At 56.5% G+C, this 22008-nt stretch overlaps 1 protein-coding gene across 4 annotated transcripts in view; it reads left to right on the top strand.

Moving 5' to 3' along the window:
* The window catches only part of LOC116453857 (S-adenosyl-L-methionine-dependent tRNA 4-demethylwyosine synthase TYW1-like), an 87826-nt gene extending 67499 nt beyond the window's left edge, over positions 1 to 20327 (top strand). For 3 of the 4 annotated variants that reach the window (XM_032129783.1, XM_032129781.1, XM_032129782.1), the window contains exons 15-17: positions 4161 to 4271; positions 11216 to 11383; positions 19259 to 20327. In XM_032129783.1, the coding sequence (XP_031985674.1) occupies positions 4161 to 4271; positions 11216 to 11383; positions 19259 to 19480 (501 nt within the window). In that variant the 3' untranslated portion in view covers positions 19481 to 20327. The remainder of the gene's footprint in view (positions 1 to 4160; positions 4272 to 11215; positions 11384 to 19258) is intronic. The other variant, XM_032129784.1, reaches the window with a different exon arrangement.
* The last annotated feature ends 1681 nt before the right edge of the window (positions 20328 to 22008 follow it).

Below are 22008 nucleotides of genomic sequence, written 5' to 3'. Positions count from 1 at the left end.
CTCCTGGAGAAGGGAGCTGCTCCCCTGCCCCAGCCAAGGCCATGTCCCTCCAGCATCCTGCTCTTTGCAGGTGATGTGTTCCCCCTTCCCTCTTCCTCCTGGGATTAGACCTGGGCTGTTTCATGAAGAATAATTACATTTGATCTGGGAAAAGATGAATGTCAAGGAGGAGGGAATTAAAAAGAAATGATAAAAAGAAGCAGCCCCAATCCCTCGTGGTTACTGGAGTGGGAAGGGAGCACTTTGTCAAAGTGACACCGAGTCCTCTGTTAGGGTGTCCTGGGCTGGGGCTGGGCCAGAGCTGTGCCTTTGAGGCTGGGCCAGCAGCAAAGCCAGCACAGGTCCCTTGGGACGTGTGACAGGCCTAGGAGGATGTGAGCGTGGTTTCCAGGGGCAGTGTCCCTGCCGTGGGCACAGGCTCTGGGCTCAGGGGGAGGCTGGCCCATTGCTCTCCAGGCTGGCCCAGGGAGCTTCCCAGTGCCTGGAGCTGCTGGAGGGGGCAGGGCTGCAGCAGCCTGGGCACTCCTTCGGAGGGAAGGAGCTGTGTCTGTGTCTGGGTGACCCCAATCCTGACTCTGAGCTGTGGGCGCTGCTGATGTGGGACTGGGGCATGAGACACCCTGAGACAGGTTTGGTCTTTTTCATGGAATCACAGAATGTCCTGAGCTGGAAGGGACCCCCAGGGATCACCCAGCCCAGCCCCTGGCCCTGCCCAGACACCCCAACAACCCCACCCTGGGCATCCCTGGCAGCGCTGTCCCAACGCTCCTGGAGCTCTGGCAGCCTCGAGGCTGGGACCATTCCCGGGTGTGCTGAGACCAGGATCTCAGAGCTGCCCAGGAAAGGATTCTTTGTCCTCAGCATCCTCCCCCAAGCCTGATCAGTCTGTGTTTCCCTGATGCCCTGTCCTGACACTGAAGGGCTGCAGTGCTTCCTGGGGTAGCTGGGAAGGATTTTAGCAGGAATTGCCCAAAGGGAAAAGACTGGGGTTCCCCAGGCTTGTTCTGCCCTCCTTTGCCCTCAGGAGTTTCGGGAACAGGAGGCTGAGCTGGACCTGCGTTTTTGGGACCCCCGGGGCTGCCGCTCCCTGCCAGGTCAGGTCTGTGCACAAGGAGATAAACCAGACCCACACCCTTCACTGCCACCCATCTGGAGGGTTGTTCTCACACCAGCTCCTCTTCCTCCATGTTCCCCTGGTGACTGGAGTGGAGTAACAGCTGCTTTTCCTGGAAACACGGAGTGTGGAGCATCCCAGGCTGCTTTTATATCCTGATGCTTTAGATCGTTAAATTCTCACGGCTTAAGCTCTTTATTTCTTGTTTTGCTGTGCTTGTGAGAGGATCTCCTGGGGCCCTATTGTACAACAAATACAAATAATCCATGAATAAAACAGGCTGGCTGTTTGTACTGCCGGCAGTCTGCAAGGATTGCTCCCAGATAACGTTTTGGGCCATTACTCATTTTGATCTGTGCCTTCTAGCCGCGTTTCTCTGCTCAACAACACTGCCGAGATGTTGCCCTCTGGAAAGAGGCTTCTCCAGATTAATTTCTCACTTTTCTACCTGTTTGCTGTCTGCCTTTGGCAGAGTTTCAGTTCCTCCCCTGCTTTCCCTGCCCAGCCGTGGTGAGTTCATGCAGCTTTTGGGATGGTTCGGGTGTGATGGACACACAGAGGCCGCAGTTACTCCTTGTCAGTGCTGCCCCAGGGGGAGAGGCCCTTTAAATTCACTCATAGCACATTTAGTTTTATGAAGTCCTTGACCTTAAACTTCTAAATGAGCTGGGATGTGAATTGGAGAGTACTAAAAATGAGATTTAAATGGGAGAAAGCCCCACTTCCCTGCCTGCGAGGATGCGCTGCCCTTGCTGGGGCTGCTGTGGAGCAGGACCAGTTATGTTAAACACAAACTGGTATTTACTGGTGCCTTGAGGCTGCTGCACTTGTTCCCCACTGGGAGCTGCCCTTTGGGAGCCAGCTGTCATTAACTGGTGTCTGATCATTCCACAGGACTGACAGGGTGTGTGCACTGCAGATTTTCCTCCTTAGATCTTTCCCCTCCGCTTGCTTCTTCCCCTGTTATGTGCAAACGCTGCTTCTTTTTCTGTATTAGCTCCTCTCTTGTTCTCTCTTCAGTAATTAACAGTTGATTTCCTGCTTGTCTCTTGACCTTTCTTTTGCCAATCCATTCAAATCACAAGAATTTCTTGTTCTTTAAGTATCTGCTTAAATGCCACGGGTAGAGGTCAGCCGGTTTAGTGCTGTCACTTGTGGGAGAAGATGCTCCTGGTGTTTGTTTCTTTGTCCTCTGGTTATTTCTTAGTAAATAACCTGGAATGTTTCCATAACAAATTGGTGTAAGAATGGCTTTGCCCCCTGTGGAACGCACAGAGATGTGTGGTAGGTGAGTTTGATTTTTCTGCTGAGGGCAGAATTCACTGACGTGGCAGTCAGAGGCTCTGAAGGACTAAAATGTTCCTTCTCTGGGCACCCTGTGCCAGGGCCTCCCCTCCCTCACAGCGAGGAGTTTCTTCCTCCTGGTCCTGTCCCTCCATCCCTTTCCAAAATCTCTCTCCATCTCCTTTTTGGCTCCTTCAGGTCCTGGAAGGCCACAATGAGGTCACCCCAGAGCTTCTCCTCTCCAGGTGAACAATCCCAGCTCTCCCAGCTTCTCCTCTCAGCAGAGCTGCTCCATCCCTCGGATCATCCTGGAGCTTCCTCTGGGCTCCTCCAGCAGCTCCAGCTCCTCCCTGTGCTGGGCCAGGGCTGGGGCAGCTCTGCAGGTGGGGTCTCACCTGAGCACAGGGGCACAGGGACACAATCCCAGTCCCTTTCCTGCTGCTCCACTGCGATCAGCATTTACATTTCACAGTCCACAGTGTGCAGGGACAGCAAAGGAGTTAATCCAAACTGCAGATTCGCTGGAAAATTGCTCTATAAATAAAAATAAATTATAAGTGAATTTTAATTATAAAAATAAAAATAAGTGAAATAAAGCATCAGTATAAGATGAAGGGGAGGGGAAGGATGGAAACAAGCGGATGTGAGGAGTGAGGAGTGGATTTGTTCCATGGCCAAGTGCTTGTGTTGAGAGGCCTTTTGTCACCAGTGACTCCTTTGGAGAGCAGCCTTAGAGGGCAAATCAGAGTAACTCCAAGCAGAGAAGTTCTGGGAGTGCTGTCTGCCACCTTCCCAGCAGGAAGTTGGACCTGGGAATATTCTCCCCAGCTCCCTGACAGGAGGAGGCAGCTGGGGGGGTCGGGCTCTGCTGCCAGGGAACAGGGCCAGGAGGAGAGGGAACGGCCTCAGGCTGGGCCAGGGCAGGCTCAGGGTGGATTTTGGGGAAATTTCTCATGGAAAGGTTGTCAAACACAGGAACAGACTCCAGGGTGGGGGTAGAGCAGTTTAACAGCCCTGTGGATGTGGCACTTGGGGACGTGGGGCAGTGGTGGCCCTGGCAGTGCTGGGTCAGAGTTGGACTTGATGCCTTCAGAGCTTTTCCAGCACAAATAATTCCATGTTCCTGCGGAAGTCCCCAGTGCCGGCTGGTCCAGCTGGAGGCACTGAAACACCTGTAACTAACGGGGACATTTTGTGCCTGGGGAAGCAAATCCAAGAGAGAGACATCTCCTGCTTGTTCTGCCACTGGTTTAAACTCCCGTGGAAACAAAGAGCCTGGGACAGGAGGTGTGGCAGGGGGAGGAGTTGGGTGGCACGAGGTGGCTCAGCCCAGGGGCTGCGGAGCAGATTTCCTGAAGGAACAGGTTTGGGTCTGGTCTGCTTCAGTGGACCTTTTATTCTTTGGAATAAAAGAATTATTTCATTTCTTTTTCCTGTTTGAAGCTGTGTGCAAGGCTGGAAGAACCCCTTTCCTGGGTCACAATGGGGTGTCAGTGGGATTTTCCCTTTGTTCCTGGGTCACAATGGGATGTCAAGGGGATTTTCCCTTTGTTCCTGGGTCACAATGGGATGTCAGTGGGATTTTCCCTTTGTTCCTGGGTCACAATGGGATGTCAGTGGGATTTTCCCTTTGTTCCTGGGTCACAATGGGATGTCAATGGGATTTTCCCTTTGTTCCTGGGTCACAATGGGATGTCAGTGGGATTTTCCCTTTGTTCCTGGGTCACAATGGGATGTCAATGGGATTTTCCCTTTCTTCCAGCAACAACGCACCGTTTACAGGCTGACCCTGGTGAAAGCTTGGAATGTGGATGAACTCAAAGCTTATGCTGACCTGATAACCCTCGGGAAACCAGACTTCATTGAGGTCAAGGTGAGCTGCATGGAGCCGTTTTCCTTTTTCCTTCAGTATTCTCCACTGCTTTGTCCCCATTTCCCCCCTTCCTTTAGTCTAAACTTTCCGAGTAAGTAAAATCCTTCTAAAGTGATGCACGAGAAACTTCTCTCTTGCTTTTAATGTTAGTGAATGATAATTAATTCACATTCAGGAAGTGTTTTCCAGTGTCTTATGTGTGCCTTTGGGGCAGGTTTCCCTGTGCCACCAGCCAAGCTTTGTGCCAGCCAGCCTCCGTTTCTGCCCAACAGAGTTGTCACTCTCTGGCCTTTTGGTGAAAACAAGGATGAGCAGACATTGCTTCTTCATATCAACCAACAGTTGAAACAAAATATTCCAGGTCAAGCTGGTGCTTTGGGGTAGGATTCTTCCCATCCTGGTCTCGAATTTTGCCAGGAGAAAGTGAAAGGTTCAGTGATGGGCTTGTATTTGGCTGGATTTGAAGGGCTGCCAGCAGGAGATGGGAGGTACAGCAGGGCAGGAGGGGCTTTATCATGGCCTTAATCAATTGAGTAAATAGAGAATGTAAAAAAAGGTACAAACTGGTAAAAAGGGCACCTTCCAAAGTGCTCTGAGCATTTTCACCCAGCAGCTCCTGCAGAGCAGCACAGCTCCCTCAGCTCTGTGTTTGTGCAGCTCTGTTACTCCTGGACTTTCCTTTTTCTTTTCCCTTTTCCTTCTCTCTTTTGTTTTTTTTTAAACTTTCTTTTATTTTTTTAACCTTTCCCCCCCCCCCCCAACCTTTTTTTAACTGCTGCTATGGAGAAAAAGCCTGGATTTTGCTGCGAAGGTTTGATACATCAGCACGGAGAGTTTTTCTCTCTAGGTGTGCTGCTGGAGTTGGGAGCTTCATCCCAGCTCGGGTTTGGAGTTTGGTTTGGGGAAAACCCCTCGGTTTTCCACCTCCCTGCATGTCCCACTGGCTGTGCAGGATCCTGCCAGGGAGGGCAGGGCAGGGCAGGGATGGAGCAGAGGGGCTGAGGCTGCTCTGCCCAGGGCATTAATGTTAATTAGTGAGATGAGGAGGATGTTTCAGCACGGATTCCCCTGGGAACTCTCCGGGCAAACATCTGCCTCCTGCAAGGCACGGCTGCTCTTCCCTCTGCCTCACAGAGCTTTCCCAGAGCTCTGCCCTGCAAAAATCCTGCCTTGCTCTGCCAAGGAAATGGGTGAGTGGTCCCAGATGTACTCCTGGTACTCTTCCAGCTGGGACAGGGCTTTACATGGATCTCTGAGCCCTGTTTGTGTGAGCTGGGACAGGGATTTCTGTGGATCTCTGAGCCCAGTTTGTGTGAGCTGGGACAGGGATTTCTGTGGATCTCTGAGCCCAGTTTGTGTGAGCTGGGACAGGGAGGGGCTGGGTGACATTCCCAGAATCCAGCAGTGGGATGGTGGCACTGGGGTCCAGCCTCACACTGTGGTGATCACACAGCACTGGGGACCTGGCAGTTTTCCCCCAAAGACTTGGTATTTTTGATTAAAAGTAAGTTTTTTGTGTTCCTTTGAGAACGAAGCGTGTTTGGGGTGTGGATAGGGCTCAGCATTCTCTCTGCAGACCCTCAGTGTGCTGGGTGAGCAGCCAAGGCCCAGGTGGTGCTCAAAGCCAACCAACAGAGAGTGATAACGAGATGCTGCAGAAGCTCTGCCTGACAGTGGGGCTGAGCTCGGGGATTTGCTGCTTGAAGACTTGGGATAAATGATGGCCATTTCAGCTGAAGGGAGCTAATCCAGTGCTGCTCCAGAGAGGCTCACGGGGTGGATGGAGAGAGATTTAGATTCTCGCAAGGGCTTAATCCTTGTTCTCATTTCCATGAGTGCCTCACACTCTGTGGGACCCCATTCTTCCACTTAAGCCAATAGTAAAGGGAGACTCCGTCATTAAAAATGCATCAAATTGATTTATTGCCTTAATCTGTTCTAATGCTGGCGTGTCACTGTCACACTTGTACAGAGCTGATGGTGGTACTTAAGGTCTGGAACGTGCCAGAACTCGTTTTCCTGTCATGGTGCCCTCTTTGGGTTCTGAAAGCCACAGGTTTATGTGATGTGCACCATTTTTGTGTCCAGGGAAGGGAACGGAGCTGGGAAGGGGCTGGAGCCCCAGGAGCGGCTGAGGGAGCTGGGAAGGGGGCTCAGGCTGGAGCAAAGGAGGCTCAGGGGGGACCTTGTGGCTCTGCACAAGTCCCTGACAGGAGGGGGCAGCCAGGGGGGTCGGGCTCTGCTGCCAGGGAACAGGGCCAGGAGGAGAGGGAACGGCCTCAGCCTGGGCCAGGGGAGGCTCAGGGTGGATTTTGGGGAAAATTTCTTCACTGAAAGGGCTGCCCAGCCCTGGCACAGGTGCTCGGGGCAGGGGTGGAGCCCCCATCCCAGGGGCAGTGTGAAAGATGACTGGACATGGCACCTGGGGACATGGCTTACGGTGGCCTCAGCACTGCTGGGGCAGTGATTGGACTCCATCTTAGAGGTCTGTCCTTGCTGGATTCTAGAATCCCAGGATGGGTTGGGTTGGGAGGGACCTCAAAACCCATCCAGTGCCACCCCTGCCATGGGCAGGGACACCTCCCACTGTCCCAGGCTGCTCCCAGCCCCAGTGTCCAGCCTGGCCTTGGGCACTGCCAGGGATCCAGGGGCAGCCACAGCTGCTCTGGGCAGAGCCAGGCTTCGTCACTCAGCTCACAGCAGCAGTGTGAGCTCCTGCCTGAGCAGAGCCTTCCTGCTTCCCCCTATCCCTCAGAATTTAAGGAAGAAATCCAAACGTGCCAGGCTGGCCCTTTGTCCCAGGGCTGTCCGTGCCACGGTGTCTGAGGGCAGGACTTGGGCACAGCAGGGACCTGGCACAGAATCTTCCCCAGCCTTTGTGGAAGTTTTCAGCCACTTGGAAGCTCTCTTCCTGCTGATTTTCCTGCTGATTTTGTTTGTGTGGATGGATAATCTGGGTGTCCATCTGAGCTCAGGGTGCTGCCCTGGGGCTGCAGCTCCTGCTCTGGTGCCTGAGGTTTGGCTGCAGAATGGAAATGCCCAAGTAAATGTGTGCAGGGATGTGCCAGAGGGAAGCGTCTGTCCCAATCTGCTCACTCCTGTCATGTTAAACAGTAAAGATCATTTAATTGCTTAAAATAATGAGGAAAATGAGCTGTGCCTTAATGAGTTTTTAATTGCATGCAGCAAGAGGCGATTGCCCCACCTGTCAAAATCCCCTTCAGGATCCTGCTGCCATCCCAGCTGGGGTTTAGATGAAGAGGTGAAGCTGAATCTCCTGTTCTGGTGCCTGCTATGACTAAACCCCAACAATGTTTGATCTCCACACCTGAAGAGAGACCAGCATTACTCACTTGCTGTTGGAGAGTCACAGAATCGTTTGGGTGCCAGACTGAATCCAACCACCCCCCAGCACTGCCAGTGTCCCCACGTGCCACATGTTAAACCCCTCCAGGGGTGGGCACTCCAAACCTCCCTGGGCAGCCCCTGCCAAGGCCTGAGCACCCTTTCCATGGGGAAATTCCTGCTGCTGCCCACCCTGAGCCTCCCCTGGCCCAGCCTGAGGCCGTTCCCTCTCCTCCTGGCCCTGTTCCCTGCGAGCAGAGCCCGACCCCCCCGGCTGCCCCCTCCTGTCAGGGACTTGTGCAGAGCCACAAGGTCCCCCCTGAGCCTCCTTTGCTCCAGGCTGACCTGTCACAGGTTGGACCTGGTGGTCCAGGAGGACTTTTCCAGCCAGGATAATTCCAAGCTTGTGACTCTGGGAGCAGAGGGGGTGATCCAGCAGTGGCTGCTCCTCCCTGGATCCCCACACGGCTCCTTGGGAGAGCTGGGGTGAAGGGCTGTGTCCTGTGTTGGAGCTGAGCTCTCCCAGGAGGAGTCACTGCAGCTTTCCAGGCAGTGCAGCACCGCCGGGCCCTCAGCCATGGCTGTGGGCTGTCTGGAGAGCTGCTGGGAAATACTGGGGCTGTGCTGCACAACCAACCACCTCCAGCCCTCCCTTCAGCTTGGAGTGACACAAAGGACTGATGGCCTCTGTTAAATCAGCTTGGAAGTGATTATTAAAAGCAGCCAAGGAATGGAATGCTGCCTGGATCCACTGCAGCAGGAGCAGACATGCGTGAGGCCTTGTGGTTGTAACTTGGGGGGTGCTGCTGCTCAGCTCAGGAGCGTTTGCACTGCAGAGCTGCAATCCATCAACGTGGCACTGAGGCTTTCTCTGTTTGTCTGGGGTCACGGCTGTCCCAGATTTTAAACAGTGTCTCTGTCACTCAGCAGCTTGGCCCACACTTTGTTCTCTGTTAATTTGCACGAGCCTCAATTAAATTTATAATTTGTGGGCTCGGAGTGAAGAGAATTGCTTTGTTCAGTAATTAAATTGGGAAGTCTGGAGTGTGAGTGGAGAAACAAAGCGTTGTCAGCTGCAGTTGTTCCCTTCAGAACCCTGGGGACTGGAAGCTTTGCTGGCTGGCTGGATCCCCGGGCAGGAGCCAGGTCCTGGGGGCAGGAATGTGCTTCCCATGCTTCCCACAGCACCAGCAACCACCCTGGCACAAGGCTCTGCTCAGTCCAGTTGTGCTCACCCAGCTCCATCACAGCTGAAAATCAGCCCTGGCCCAGCCCAGGGAGGAGCTGGAGCTGCTGGAGGAGCCCAGAGGAGGCTCCAGGGTGATCCGAGGGATGGAGCAGCTCTGCTGGGAGGAAAGGCTGGGAGAGCTGGGATTGTTCAGCCTGGAGAGGAGAAGCTCCAGGGTGACCTCACTGTGGCCTTGCAGGAGCCAAAAAAGGAGATGGAGAGAGACTTTGGAAAGGGATGGAGGGACAGGACCCAGGGAATGGCTTCCCAGTGCCAGAGGGCAGGGCTGGATGGGATATTGGGAAGGAATTGTTCCCTGGGAGGCTGGGCAGGCCCTGGCACAGGGTGCCCAGAGCAGCTGGGGCTGCCCCTGGATCCCTGGCAGTGCCCAAGGCCAGGCTGGACATTGGGGCTGGCAGCAGCCTGGGACAGTGGGAGGTGTCCCTGCCCATGGCAGGGGTGGCACTGGATGGGCTTTGAGGTCCTTGCCAACCCAACCCATTCCACGATTCTGTGAAATCCAGAGTGTGCCCAGCACAGCTGCTCTGGATCCATCCTGGCAGAGCCAGGAAGAGCTGGGATGCTGTTCAAAGGCTTCCATTTCAAGGTACTTGGCCAGAGCTCTGTGGATTAGGCTGCTCCAAGCACCCTTATTAAGCAGGTAATTAAGAGGCAGCATCGTTGCTGTTCCTGCTGCAGGGAGGTTGGGGAGAGAGCTCTGGGTGAACAATGGGATCTTTCCCTTTTTAATTCCTGATGTCTTAATAACTGTCTTCATGTATTACTGCAAAGCAGAACGTGACCGCCCTCATCAGCTCCGCATGGGTTTTAAGTGCTATCAGCTGTTAATTAACTCCAGTTTGAAGAAGTTGGGGAAGTTGAAAGCTGCTTTCCTTCGGTGTGCTGGAAGCTGATTCCCATTGATTTGTGCTGGGAATTAATCAGCCAGCCAAGCATTCACTTATTCCATTTGCCTCTGCACTTTCTTTGCTTGTAAACGATATCTTTGTAGTGTACTGAGAGCATGAATCACGCTGGAGCTTCTGAAGAATTTTCCCCCTCTGTACTCATACATTTTTCATGCTGCTCCAATCATAATCTGGATAATGAGTGTGGGGAGAATATTGCTGTGTGTCTCCAGCTGCACTTTGGGGATCCAAACCCCTGATTTGCGTGGCTGGCTGCTCTGATACAGCACTGACTAGCACAGAACGAGCCTGTTTCAACTCTGGGTTCAGACTTACAGAGCTGGGTTAAATAAAACTGAGTGTACATCCCTGGCGAGCACTCCCTGCCTGGGGCCCTGGCAGTCTTTCTCCAGGCTGGCTCTGAGTTACGGTGCCTGGGCAGCTTCATGGGGGAAGTCCCTCATAAATCTGTGGGTGAGAAAGCAGCTGCTTCCCAAACTTGTACAATTCCCAGTTCACAGCAGCTCCTGCGGCCCTGCTCAGCACTGTGTGCACCTTGCTGGGGTTGAAAGCGCTGGCAGAGGTGTGTCTGCACATGCCATGTCCAGGGAAATGCAGGTGCACCAGGGATTGGGAGCGTGGGGCAGCTGGGAGCAGGGCCCTGGGAGCAGGCGTCAACCTGGAGGCAAATTCCATTTACAGGAGGTAAAAGGGTTCTTCACAGGGGGAAACTCACGGGCAGGCCAGACACAACCATCCATAAAACTGTGCTGTAAAGGCTGGTGCTTGATGGGATTTTGTGACTGGAATAAAAGAGCTCAGCCCAAGGGCAGAGAGGCTGGAACCAGGCAGAGAGAGAGGCTGGAGCCAGGCAGAGAGGGGGCAGAGAGGCTGGAGCCAGCCAGAGAGGGGGGCAGAGGGGCTGGAGCCAGGCAGAGAGGGGGGCAGAGAGGCTGGAACTGGGCAGAGAGGGGCAGAGGGGCTGGAACTGGGCAGAGAGGGGCAGAGAGGATTGGCCAGGGCAGAAATCCCAGCCTGGGCTCGGAAGGAAGAGGCCCAGAGCTTGTTCCCCTGTGGCACAGGGCCAGGATCTCTGGGAGTGTCACAGTGACATGGCGTTGGTTGTCCATGAGACTCTCCCAGGCTCGTCACGTTTCCCACCCCACTGACCCTCTCCGAGGTCCCTTGGTCACTCAGGAGCATCCCCCCTTGGACTCGTGGTAAAGCAGAGCTCCAGGGTCAAGCCCAGCCTGCGTGTCACTGCTGGGGACACCTGGCACGGTGCTTTGGGGATGTGTCACTGCGGGAGGGACCCACTTCTGATGCCATCTCCAAACCTGTGACCTCGCCAAGGCGTCCGGGGCGAGGGGGCGCGGAGCTGGCAGCCGCGGGGCTCGCTGTGGCTGGCACTGCCTGGGCCCGGGAGGGCTGAGCTGACCGCCCTGGTCTCTGTGTGTCCCCAGGGCGTGACCTACTGCGGGGAGAGCTCTGCCAGCAGCCTCACCATGGCCAACGTGCCGTGGCACGGGGAGGTCGTGAGCTTCGTGCAGGAGCTGGCGCGGCTGCTCCCAGACTACGGCATCGCCTGCGAGCACGAGCACTCCAACTGCGTCCTGATGGCCCACAGCAAGGTGAGGTTGCCCAGGGGCACTCCCGGCACGCACGGGGCTGCGGGGCTGCTTCGGGGAGGTGTTGCACAATTGCCTTGTGTGGTTCTAACAGACCTGGTCTCCAGAGTTACCGCGGAATCGCTCAGGTTGGAAAAGTCCTCTGGGGTCTTCGTGCCCAGCCCAGCACTGCCAGGGCCACCACCACTGCCCCACGTCCCCAGGTGCCACATCCATGGGGCTGTTAAACCCCTCCAGGGATGGGGACTCAGCCCTGCCCTGGGCAGCTGTGCCAGGACTGGGCACCCTTTCAGTGAAGAAATTCCTGCTGCTGCTGCCCACCCTGAGCCTCCCCTGGCCCAGCCTGAGGCCGTTCCCTCTCCTCCTGGCCCTGTTCCCTGGCAGCAGAGCCCGACCCCCCCGGCTGCCCCCTCCTGTCAGGGACTTGTGCAGAGCCACAAGGTCCCCCCTGAGCCTCCTTTGCTCCAGCCTGAGCCCCTTTCCAGCTCCCTCAGCTGCTCCTGGGGCTCCAGCCCCTTCCCAGCTCCGTTCCCTGCCCTGGACACGCTCCAGCCCCTCAGGGTCTGTGTTGTTGTGGCAGCTTCTCTGGGCAACCTCTGCCAGGGCCTCACCACCCTCATAGTAAAAGATATTATCTTATATCCAATGTGAATTGACCCTGCTGCTGTTGAAATCCATCACCCCTTGCAACAGGTCCTGCTGGAAAGGTTTGTCACCATCTCCCCTTCAGTACTGGAAGGGAAATTAAATGAAATACAAGTGAAATGCCAGAAAAATAATTCATTTTAAAGGATGCAGGAAATGAAAAGTAACGAGAACGTAGTTGCTTTCTGAGCTTCAGAAAAGATTAATGGAAAGACAGCAGAAATAGATAATGTGCCAGCTGATGGAATTGTAGAACCCTGGAATGGTTTGGGTGGGAAGGGACCTCAAAGCCCATCCCATTCCACCGTCAGGGACACCTCCCACTGTCCCAGGCTGCTCCAAGCCCCAATGTCCAGCCTGGCCTTGGGCACTGCCAGGGATCCAGGGGCAGCCCCAGCTGCTCTGGGCACCCTGTGCCAGGGCCTGCCCACCCTCCCAGGGAAGGATTTCTCCCAAATAGCCCATCTAAACCGACTTCAGAATCTGCAAAGGGAGCAGCTGGGAAGGAGCAGAGAAAACCAGGACACCTGGCACTGGTTGTGTTTGATCTCACCTTAAATTGGCTTTATTTACAGTCTCACTCCTGGCTGTTGCCACTGGCAACTGTTCCTGAGAAAGCAAAATCTCCCTTTGCATTGTGAGGGCCAGGAAGGCAAACAAACACATTGCAGAGACCTTCCTGAGGCAGGATTTAAGTAGCACCATTAGCAAGAAGAATAAATTGGTACCTGCCCAGGAGGAATTCAACAGCTGCTTCTCCTTCCACAGCCATTAGCAGAGGGTGTCTGTGGGAAACAATCTGGCCTCAGTGCTAAAATAGCCAATAAAAAATAAATTTATTTCCATTATGGTTTAATTTTTGAGTTTCAGGCTCTAGTGGAGAATAAAATCTGTCAGTGCCTATTATTTGCAGAGCTGTGCTCTGGGACTGATCAAACTGCAGCGAGTAATTGCAAAACCAAAGGGGTCTTCAAAAAATTAAGGAGTTGCAGGAAGAGTGAAACAAAAATCATTAAGAAATGTGATTTACTTCACTGTGTTTTCCTAGGTCCGAGTTTGGAGGTGTTCAATGCTCCTGATAAATTCAATGCTGCCATTGAATGCCAGCCTGTAGGAAAGAGTCTGGGAATGTCAGGAATAGCTGATCCTGCAGCTGCTGCCTGGGATGGGTGGCAGTCATTGACTGGCACCCACTTGTGCTGAGTGACAGCTCAGGACTTGAGTTCCGAAGTCTCTTAAGGGCAGGGATTTAGGGAGAAAAGAGATTTTAAGGGGAGCAAACTGCAGGTTTTGTGTCTGGTGTTACTTTCTCTCTCTGGAGGTCACGGGGTGGCGCTGAGATGGGAACTGGGGCACTTGGGGCCTTCAGCGCCTTACAGATCCCCCCTTCAGCCTCCAAAGCTCCCCCCACACACACTCACATCCCTTTCCCTGCTGGCCAGCAGCGGGTGCTGCTCTCTGGGAGTGCCTGCAGTACAGGCGAGGTGCTCGTGGGAGCCCTCAGCACCCAGGGAGTGATGGATTCACTCCAGCCCCTGAGAGCTTTGGATCCCAAGGGAGCTCAGACAGCCCGAGAAACTGGAGCCTCACAGTGAAATGTTTGATGTCCAGTTCCCTTCAGAGAGCCCTGAAGATCACCCCAGAGAGGAACCCCTGTGCCCTGCTCCCCATGCCCTGAGGATCCATTTGTTCCTGGGATTTCCACAGCTTTGGGGCAATGGGTGTCACTCCTCAGAACCCCAGAAGGGTCTGGGTGGCGAGGGCCCTTAAATCCCACCCAGTGCCACCCCTACCATGGGCAGGGACACCTCCCACTGTCCCAGGCTGCTCCAAGCCCCAATGTCCAGCCTGGCCTTGGACACTGCCAGGGATGGGTGGGGACAGCCAGGGCCGAGTGCAGCCTTCCCTGAGCTCAGCTGGGCTCCCAAGGGCGGGAGAGCTCCTCTTCCCTGCCCTTCCAGCATCCTGCTTCCAGCTTTCCCATGGTTTCCATCTCTCTTTGGGAGTTGCCTGGTGTGTTTGGGCTCCATCCTCTTCGATTCTTTAGCAGCAGTGCTGAATTCTTGAGTAATTCTCTTTGCTTTCGAGTGAATCCCATAAACCACGGTCACAAAAATGGGACTTGTGGCCCCACTTTGAACTAATGGGCTGAGATACCAACACAGCAGCAGCTGTCTCATGTACCAGTTAGTCCAAGGGACCTTTTCCTGCCTGGGACAGTCACTGCACCCTCGGGAGGACCAAGCAAGCTCCTGGGAACGGGGAGGAGCTGCAGCTGCCGTGCAGAGGGGATTCCTCCGCAGGAAATTCAGGATCTTGGTCATTTCTGGACTAAACTCCTCGGCCCCACAGGGCTGCATTTGCTTCCCATGTGTGTTCCACCCTGTCCTTGTCCCGAAGCACTTCCCGGCACTTCCAGCCCATTTTGTTCATTAACCCTTTCCCCCCGGGAGCAGGTGGTTGTTTTCCAGCTCCCTGGGGCTCTCCAGCACCGATTTGTGGCCAGTTCAGTCTGTGCCGTGTGCTGCTGCTGCTGCCCTCAGCCGGCCTGAGGCACCGGCACCCCGCAGCTCTGGGGCAGAACAGAGGATTCCGTGTCTCAGCATCCCTGACTCCTCCCTGTGACCCGGGGCTGATTTCCGTGGCACCTCGGGATGCACAGCTCAGGGAATGCTCGGGAATTCCATCCCTGTGACCCGGGGCTGATTTCCGTGGCACCTCGGGATGCACAGCTCAGGGAATGCTCGGGAATTCCATCCCTGTGACCCGGGGCTGATTTCCGTGGCACCTCGGGATGCACAGCTCAGGGAATGCTCGGGAATTCCAGTGCCTGCTCTCTCTGGAGGTCTCTGCTCACAGGGTGACATGAGCAGGGTGGGCTCAGCACGGTGCTGCCATCTGCCCTTTCCGCCTTAATTCATCTGTTAGGCCTGACTTAGAATCCTGGGATTGGTTAGAAGAGCTCTCCAAGGTCATTAAGTCCAACGTAAGTCAGCCCAGCAGCACCACCGTGCCCCCAAGTGCCACATCCACACATCTTTGGGACAATTCCAGGTGTGGGGACTCCCCCTGCCCTGGGCAGCTGTGCCAGGCCCTGACCTCCCTTTCAGTGAGGAAATTTTCCCTAATATCCAACCTGACCCTCCCCTGGCACAACCTGGGACTGTTTCCTCTTGTCTGTCACCTGTTCCCGGGGAGAGGGGACCAACACCTGCCTCCCTCCAGCCTAAAGCAGGCTTGCACAAGCAGAGTGCCCACCCCTGGATCCAGGCGTTCCCTCGTGGTGCAGCTGTGTGCTCCAGCCCTCCCTTGCCTCACCAGCTGCATTCTTTCCCTGCTGGTGTGGCCTGGGACAGCGCTGTGTTCTCCAGCAGGGCAGGGTGACCCACAAAGGGAGAGGCTTTTGGGGACATCCCTTCCATAAGTTCATTTCCCATACCCAAACTCCCCTGGCAGGGTGGGCAGGCCCTGGCACAGGGTGCCCAGAGCAGCTGGGGCTGCCCCTGGATCCCTGGCAGTGCCCAAGGCCAGGCTGGACACTGGGGCTGGGAGCAGCCTGGGACAGTGGGAGGTGTCCCTGCCCATGGCAGGGGGTGGCACTGGGTGGGTTTTGAGGTCCCTTCCCACCCAAACCACTCTGGGGTTCTGTGTGGCTGCAGTGCTGGGGGTGCCACGGCACCTCCCAGAGGGGCTCAGCCCCCTCCATCAGCCACGAAACCATCCCAGCCAGGAGGGACTTGGCCTTTCCCTGCCCAGTGCCGGCACCGCGGGGCTGGCATGGGGCTGGCATGGGATGGCATGGGGCTGGCATGGAATGGCATGGGGCTGGCATGGGCCCGGGAGGCTCTGGGGCTGTCCTTTGGGGAAAGGCACTGGATGGTTCTGTGCTGAGCATTCCATGCTGAGCATCCCGGCTATATTTAGGGAGGAAGAGGAAGCACTTCAGTCCCAGCTGCACATCCCCTGACAAGGGTTAGATCAGGAACAAAGAGTCCATCACGTTTAGCTCCTTCCTGCCTCAGTCCTTCGGAGAGTGGGAGCTGTCCTTGTGATCCAGCATCCGGATCCAGGGACAGCATCACAGGGAGCGCCAAACTTGCGGCAGAAGGTCACGAAGAGGTGGAATATCCTGGGATCTGCAGCAGAGCAGGGATGGGGTGGATCCCAGGTGTGGCCAAGGTGTCCCCAGGTGTGGGCGAGGTGTCTGAGCAGCCGAGCAGCCTCCTTCGAGCAGGTGTGAGCACGGAATGGTGGAATTCCCGAGGGTTTTCCCCCTTCCCCTTGTCCCGTGCCAGCAGGAAGGTGGCTCTGCAGGGCTGCCTGTGTCAGTGATTAAAAGCTGCTCTCCGTTGTGCTGAATAACCCGGCGCTGTTCATCCCTGGGAATGGGAGCTGCCGGGATGGAGCCCTGGCTCCGCTGGCAGCGGGGCTGGATTAAAAACCCCAAATCTGCCATCATGAACTTCCCTTGGAATAACTGCCCGGGGTCAGCGGGGCCAGCACGGGGGCCGTGGGCTGTGGCACTGCTCGGCTCAGCTCGGGGCAGTTTGGGTTGTGCCCCTCTTGGGGAGTGCAGAGCAGTGAATCCCATCCCCAGGCATTCCACGCTGGCTCTGGAGCTGCTCCCTCTGCCCTGACACCTCTGCCTGCCCCCGAGCAGGGGCTGCAGGGCTGCTGCTGGTTCCCATCTGAAGCTCACGGGGATTTTGGTGCTGGCAGCTGTTCCCAGATCCCGTCTGCGGAGCTGCTGAGGGATTTAAGGCTCGGTTATTCCCAGGGCTGTGTCCCTGGGCTGGTTTTCCTTCAGCCCCATGGATTGGGATGTGGAGAGGCTCAGCTGTGTGTGCCTGGTGTCCCACTGTTTGTGGGACCAGAGTCAGGGAGTGGTTTGGGTTGGCAAGGACCTCAAAGCCCATCCAGTGCCACCCCTGCCATGGGCAGGGACACCTCCCACTGTCCCAGGCTGCTCCTAGCCCCAATGTCCAGCCTGGCCTTGGGCACTGCCAGGGATCCAGGGGCAGCCCCAGCTGCTCTGGGCACCCTGTGCCAGGGCCTGCCCACCCTCCCAGGGAACAATTCCTTCTCAATATCCCATCCAGCCCTGCCCTCCTTCCTCTTAAGGCCATTATTCCCATCTCTTGCCTCACCTGCAACTTAAAACCAGCTCAATTCCTTCCTAAAGCCTGAGCTTGGGATAACAATTGTAAAGGAGAAGTTTGTAGGGTTTTGCCAAGCCGTGTGACCCTGTTCAGAGCCATTTCTCCACAGTATTTCTCCTTGTTTTGCTGAGTGGCTCCAGTTCAGTCACTTCCCTGTCAAACAAAGGGAGCCTTAAATAATTGTGAGCTTTAATGAGGTGAGAAACCGGGGGTGATAATTCTGGGAATGATTTGTTTGTCTTGGAGAGCTGGTGCTGGCAGGCTGTGAAGTGTGCTGGGTTTTATGGCAGCCTGTGGGAAGGTGGAAAAGCTGCTGCTCTGTCCCGGGGATGGGCTGTCCTCAGAGGGCGACGGAGGAGTTCGGGATGGAGCCACCCGGGTCGTTTTTCCAGGAGCCTTTCTGATGCCCTTTGGGATCGGGATTTTTCCTTTACGGGGGCACGGTGTCTCCCCTGCCACTGCTTTCCTGGTGCCCACCCTGGCACAGGACAAACGAGCCCCGGGCACCTCGATTATGGCAGGGCTGGCTCCCGGTGCTGCCACTCTGCAGTGTCCCCTCCTGGCCCGGCTCCGGCAGGGATGGAGGAGCCTCAGCCACGGCTCACTGCAGAATTTCAGGGGTGTCAGCAGATTTTCCACCCAAAAAAGCTTTTAGCTCTTGGGCACAAAGTCAAGTGCCATTTGAAATGCACAGCCATCAAGTTTGGGGGGAGAAAAAATCCACAATAACCAAGGAGCCGGTCTGTTTTCCCTCTTTTTTTTTGGATGAAACGGACAATAAGCTCTTAGCTGAGATAAATCCTAAATGAGGCTTCAGCCAAGGCTGGGGCTGAGTGAGCAGAGCAGGTCTGGGAGACAAATGCAGCTCCAGCTCGTCAAAGGGAGCCATTCTTCACGTGGAAAGAGGATTTGTGTCATTACACCTCTTCATCTTCCCCGTTCCCAAGCACAGCCCTCCTGCTCCTTTCCAGAGTCTCCCAAATCCATCCCAGTCCTTGGCACGTGGCTCTGGTGCTGCTCCTGGGCCGCTGCCCAGGCTGTGCTGCCCTGGAGTCGCAGTCCCATGGGGTTGGGGTGACCTTGGCAAGGTCCCTCCTCGAGGGGCACCTGGGCATGGCCCCAAATCCACACCTTCCCGCCGGGCTCTCCCAGCTCCCCACAGCCAGGGATTCCCATGGAAGTGGCAAGGGCAGAAGGCCTGGATACGTTTTAGGAGCCTCCCCCCTGGACAGCGGGGCTGAAGTGGAGGAGGATCCGGCACTTTGAAGGCTCCAGCAAAGCAGTGCAGCCCTCATGGAGATCATCCCAGGATCCTGGCGTGGGTTTGGGTTGGAAGGACCTTAAATCCCATCCCATCCCGCCCCTGCCAGAGGCAGGGACACCTCCCACTGTCCCAGGCTTCTCCAAGCCCCAATGTCCAGCCTTGCCTTGGGCACTGCCAGGGATCCAGGGGCAGCCACAGCTGCTCTGGGATTTCCATCCCAGCCCCTCCCCACCCTCCCAGGGAGCAATTCCTTCCCAATATCCCATCCAGCCCTGCCCTCTGGCACTGGGAAGCCATTCCCTGGGTCCTGTCCCTCCATGCCTTGTCCCCAGTCCCTCTCCAGCTCTCCTGGAGCCCCTTTAGGCCCTGCAAGGGGCTCTGAGCTCTCCCTGGAGCCTTCTCCTCTCCAGCTGAGCACCCCCAGCCCTCCCAGCCTGGCTCCAGAGGGGCTCCAGCCCTGGGAGCAGCCCCGTGGCCTCCTCTGGGCTCGCTCCAACAGGATGAGGTTGTTCCAGTGCTGAGAATTGCAGAGCTGGAAGCAGCTCGGGGGGGCGGGGGGGTCTCACAAGGCCAGAGCAGAGGTGGAGAATCAGTTCCCTGCTGCCTCTGGGTGTTTATCCACCTGGGTTCCTTTTGTTTCCCTGTTAAAGCTGTGTGGTACAGGAGCCCTGGATGGCTCCACCCTGCACCTCCCCGTGGTGCACAGTTAACACAGCCCCAGCTGGGATCCCCCTTCATCCCCACCCGGCTGCTCCCACCATAACCTGGCTTTGGTGCTCCCTGGCCCCTTCACCGTTTCCTCTGCTCCAGTTCCAGGTGGATGGCGAGTGGAGGACCTGGATTGACTACGGCCGTTTCCAGGAGCTGGTCAGGGAGCACGAGCAGAGCGGCGGCTCCAGGACCTTCTCAGCGGCCGAGTACACGGCCAGGACTCCTCCCTGGGCCCTCTTTGGGGCCAGGGAACAGGGATTCGACCCCCTGGATGTGAGATTCCAGCGGAAGAACAAGGCACGGGACATCTCGGGGTGCTGAGGGCTGGGGCTTGCGGCACCCTGCGCTTCCCAGGACTCCACTTCGGGCTGCCACCAATTCTGGATCCATCCCCTGGATCATCCTGATCTTTGAGAAGGGGGTCAAGCCTGGATTTAACCCTTCCCTCCTGTTTTTAGGGCTTCCTGGATGAAAATACTGATAACGTTCTTACCTCGAGATAAATCAGAACTGGTTCAGCAGCAGCATCGGGGGCGCGGTGCTGGGGTCTCCTCAGTGGGGAATGTTTGGGGTGGGATGTGGGGCCAGGGGCTTCCTTGGGCTCCTGTGCAAGGAGAGCCTGGCAGCAAAACATTCCACATCCCTAAGGAAAAATGCCAGGGGATTGCAGCCCCACAGGGTTGGATCAGGGCAGGTGGGGGGACCTGGATCCAAAACCTGATCCCTGCTGGGAGCGTCGCCTTAGGGCCTCTGCTCAGGCTTAGGTATTTTAAACACCGTTGCCATTTCCTGTAAAACCCCATCCCCAAGAAGCCAAGGCTTGGGAGCGGTGTAACAGCGCCCTGTGGACACCAGCTGCAGCTCCTGGTACCGCTCCAAGGATCTTCCAGCAGGAGCAAGGGCTAGGAGCAGTTCTATCCCATCCCAGCAGCCATAACAACAGGTCCAGTGCTTCAGACCCTGTCAGGCTGCGCCTGGCTGTGCCCAGTGTCCAGCAGGGTGTGCCCAGTGTCCGGCTGGACGTGCCCAGTGTCCGGCGGGGTGGTCCCGATGCTGTGGATGGAGCATTCCTGGGATGGGGATCCCATTTCTTTTTAAAAGCAGCCTCTTTTCTTAGGCTGTACAGAGTTTCTAAAGCAGAAGGGAAATAAAGGAGCTTTGCCTCGAGCGCCTGGGCTGCATGGCTGCCGTGCAGGGCTGCAGGGAGGGTGGAGATTGACTGGAAGGAGATGAGAACACAAATGTTGTGTAAGAGCTCTGCTAACAGGTGTGGAGTGGCAGGGAGAGCATTGGTGTGTCCGGGGCTGATGGATGGTGGGGGCCTTTCCTGAGCCTATTCTCAGACAATCACAGAATCCTGGGATGGGTTGGGTTGGAGGGACCTCAAAGCCCATCCAGTGCCACCCCTGCCATGGCAGGGACACCTCCCACTGTCCCAGGCTGCTCCCAGCCCCAATGTCCAGCCTGGCCTTGGGCACTGCCAGGGATGGAGACTCCAAACCTCCCTGGGCAGCCCCTGCCAAGGCCTGAGCACCCTTTCCATGGAGAAATTCCTGCTGATGCCCACCCTGAGCCTCCCCTGGCCCAGCCTGAGGCCGTTCCCTCTCCTCCTGGCCCTGTTCCCTGGCAGCAGAGCCCGACCCCCCCGGCTGCCCCCTCCTGTCAGGGACTTGTGCAGAGCCACAAGGTCCCCCCTGAGCCTCCTTTGCTCCAGCCTGAGCCCCTTTCCAGCTCCCTCAGCCGCTCCTGGGGCTCCAGCCCCTTCCCAGCTCCGTTCCCTGCTCTGGACATGAGACTCCAGTTAACCCTGGACCATCAGCTGGAATTTTGGGGTCTGGCGTGTTCGGTGTCCACCCGGACCCACCACATTCCCCTCGATGGATCCCGGCCCTTTGGCACCTCTTCCTCTTTCCTAAATCCCCTCTATGCTGCACCCACCCCCCTGACAGAGCCCCCCAGTCCATCCCAGTTCCCTGCTGGCCCCAGTGAGCCCTGGCAGCTGCAGGAGCTGCTTTGGGAGACGGGCCCCAATGCTGGGGGATCCCGGGGCTGCCGCCCTCACGGCTGCCCTGGGAATCAGCTCTGGGTGCAAAGTGCTCCATAAGCCCCTTACAGCGCTTCCCTTGGGAATCCAGGGGGGCTCTAAAGAAAAATGGGTTTGCTTGGCATTGGTGCCATTTGTCCTCCTGCCCCCCGAGACACCCAGTCCCTGCTGCCCCTGTCACACAGCCCCAGCCCCCGGGGCTCGGCTGGAAGGACTCCCTGGGGCTGTGAGAGGCCAACCCTGACCCTCCCTGTGCCCCCACACTCCCTCCTTCTTCTGATCCTCCCCGTGTTCCCTCCCTCCTTCTCCTGATCCTCCCCACGCTCCCTCCATCCTTCTCCTGATCCTCCCCGTGTTCCCTCCATCCTTCTCCCTGGTCCTCCCTGTGCTCCCTCTATTCCTCTCCCTGGTGTTCCCCGTGTCCCCTCCATCCTTCTTGATCTTCCCTGTGCTCCCTCTATCCTTCTCCTGATCCTCCCTGTGCCCCCACACTCCCTCCATCCTTCTCCCTGCTCCTCCCCGCTGCTCTCAGCTGGCGCTGGGCAGGGAGGGCAGTGCGGGGACAGGGTGGGGACAGTGCGGGTGACACGGGGTCAGTGCCACGGCGTTCCCATGGGAACTGGCACCTGCCCTGTCCTAAAACGGGGCTTTCGCCTGCCCTGGGGGAAAGCACAGCCCCGAGTGCCAGGCAGGGTGGAACCAGGGCATCCACCTGCAGCAGTTCCCACCTGGAACTGCTCTGAGAGCAACCAGGGCAGGATTTGCTCCTGCAATTCCACTGGAATTGCCTCGGGCTCAGAGTGAA

This window comes from Corvus moneduloides, chromosome 20 (genome assembly GCF_009650955.1).
Source record: "Corvus moneduloides isolate bCorMon1 chromosome 20, bCorMon1.pri, whole genome shotgun sequence".
NCBI lineage: Eukaryota > Metazoa > Chordata > Aves > Passeriformes > Corvidae > Corvus > Corvus moneduloides.
This window is presented reverse-complemented; position numbering and strand designations above follow the sequence as displayed.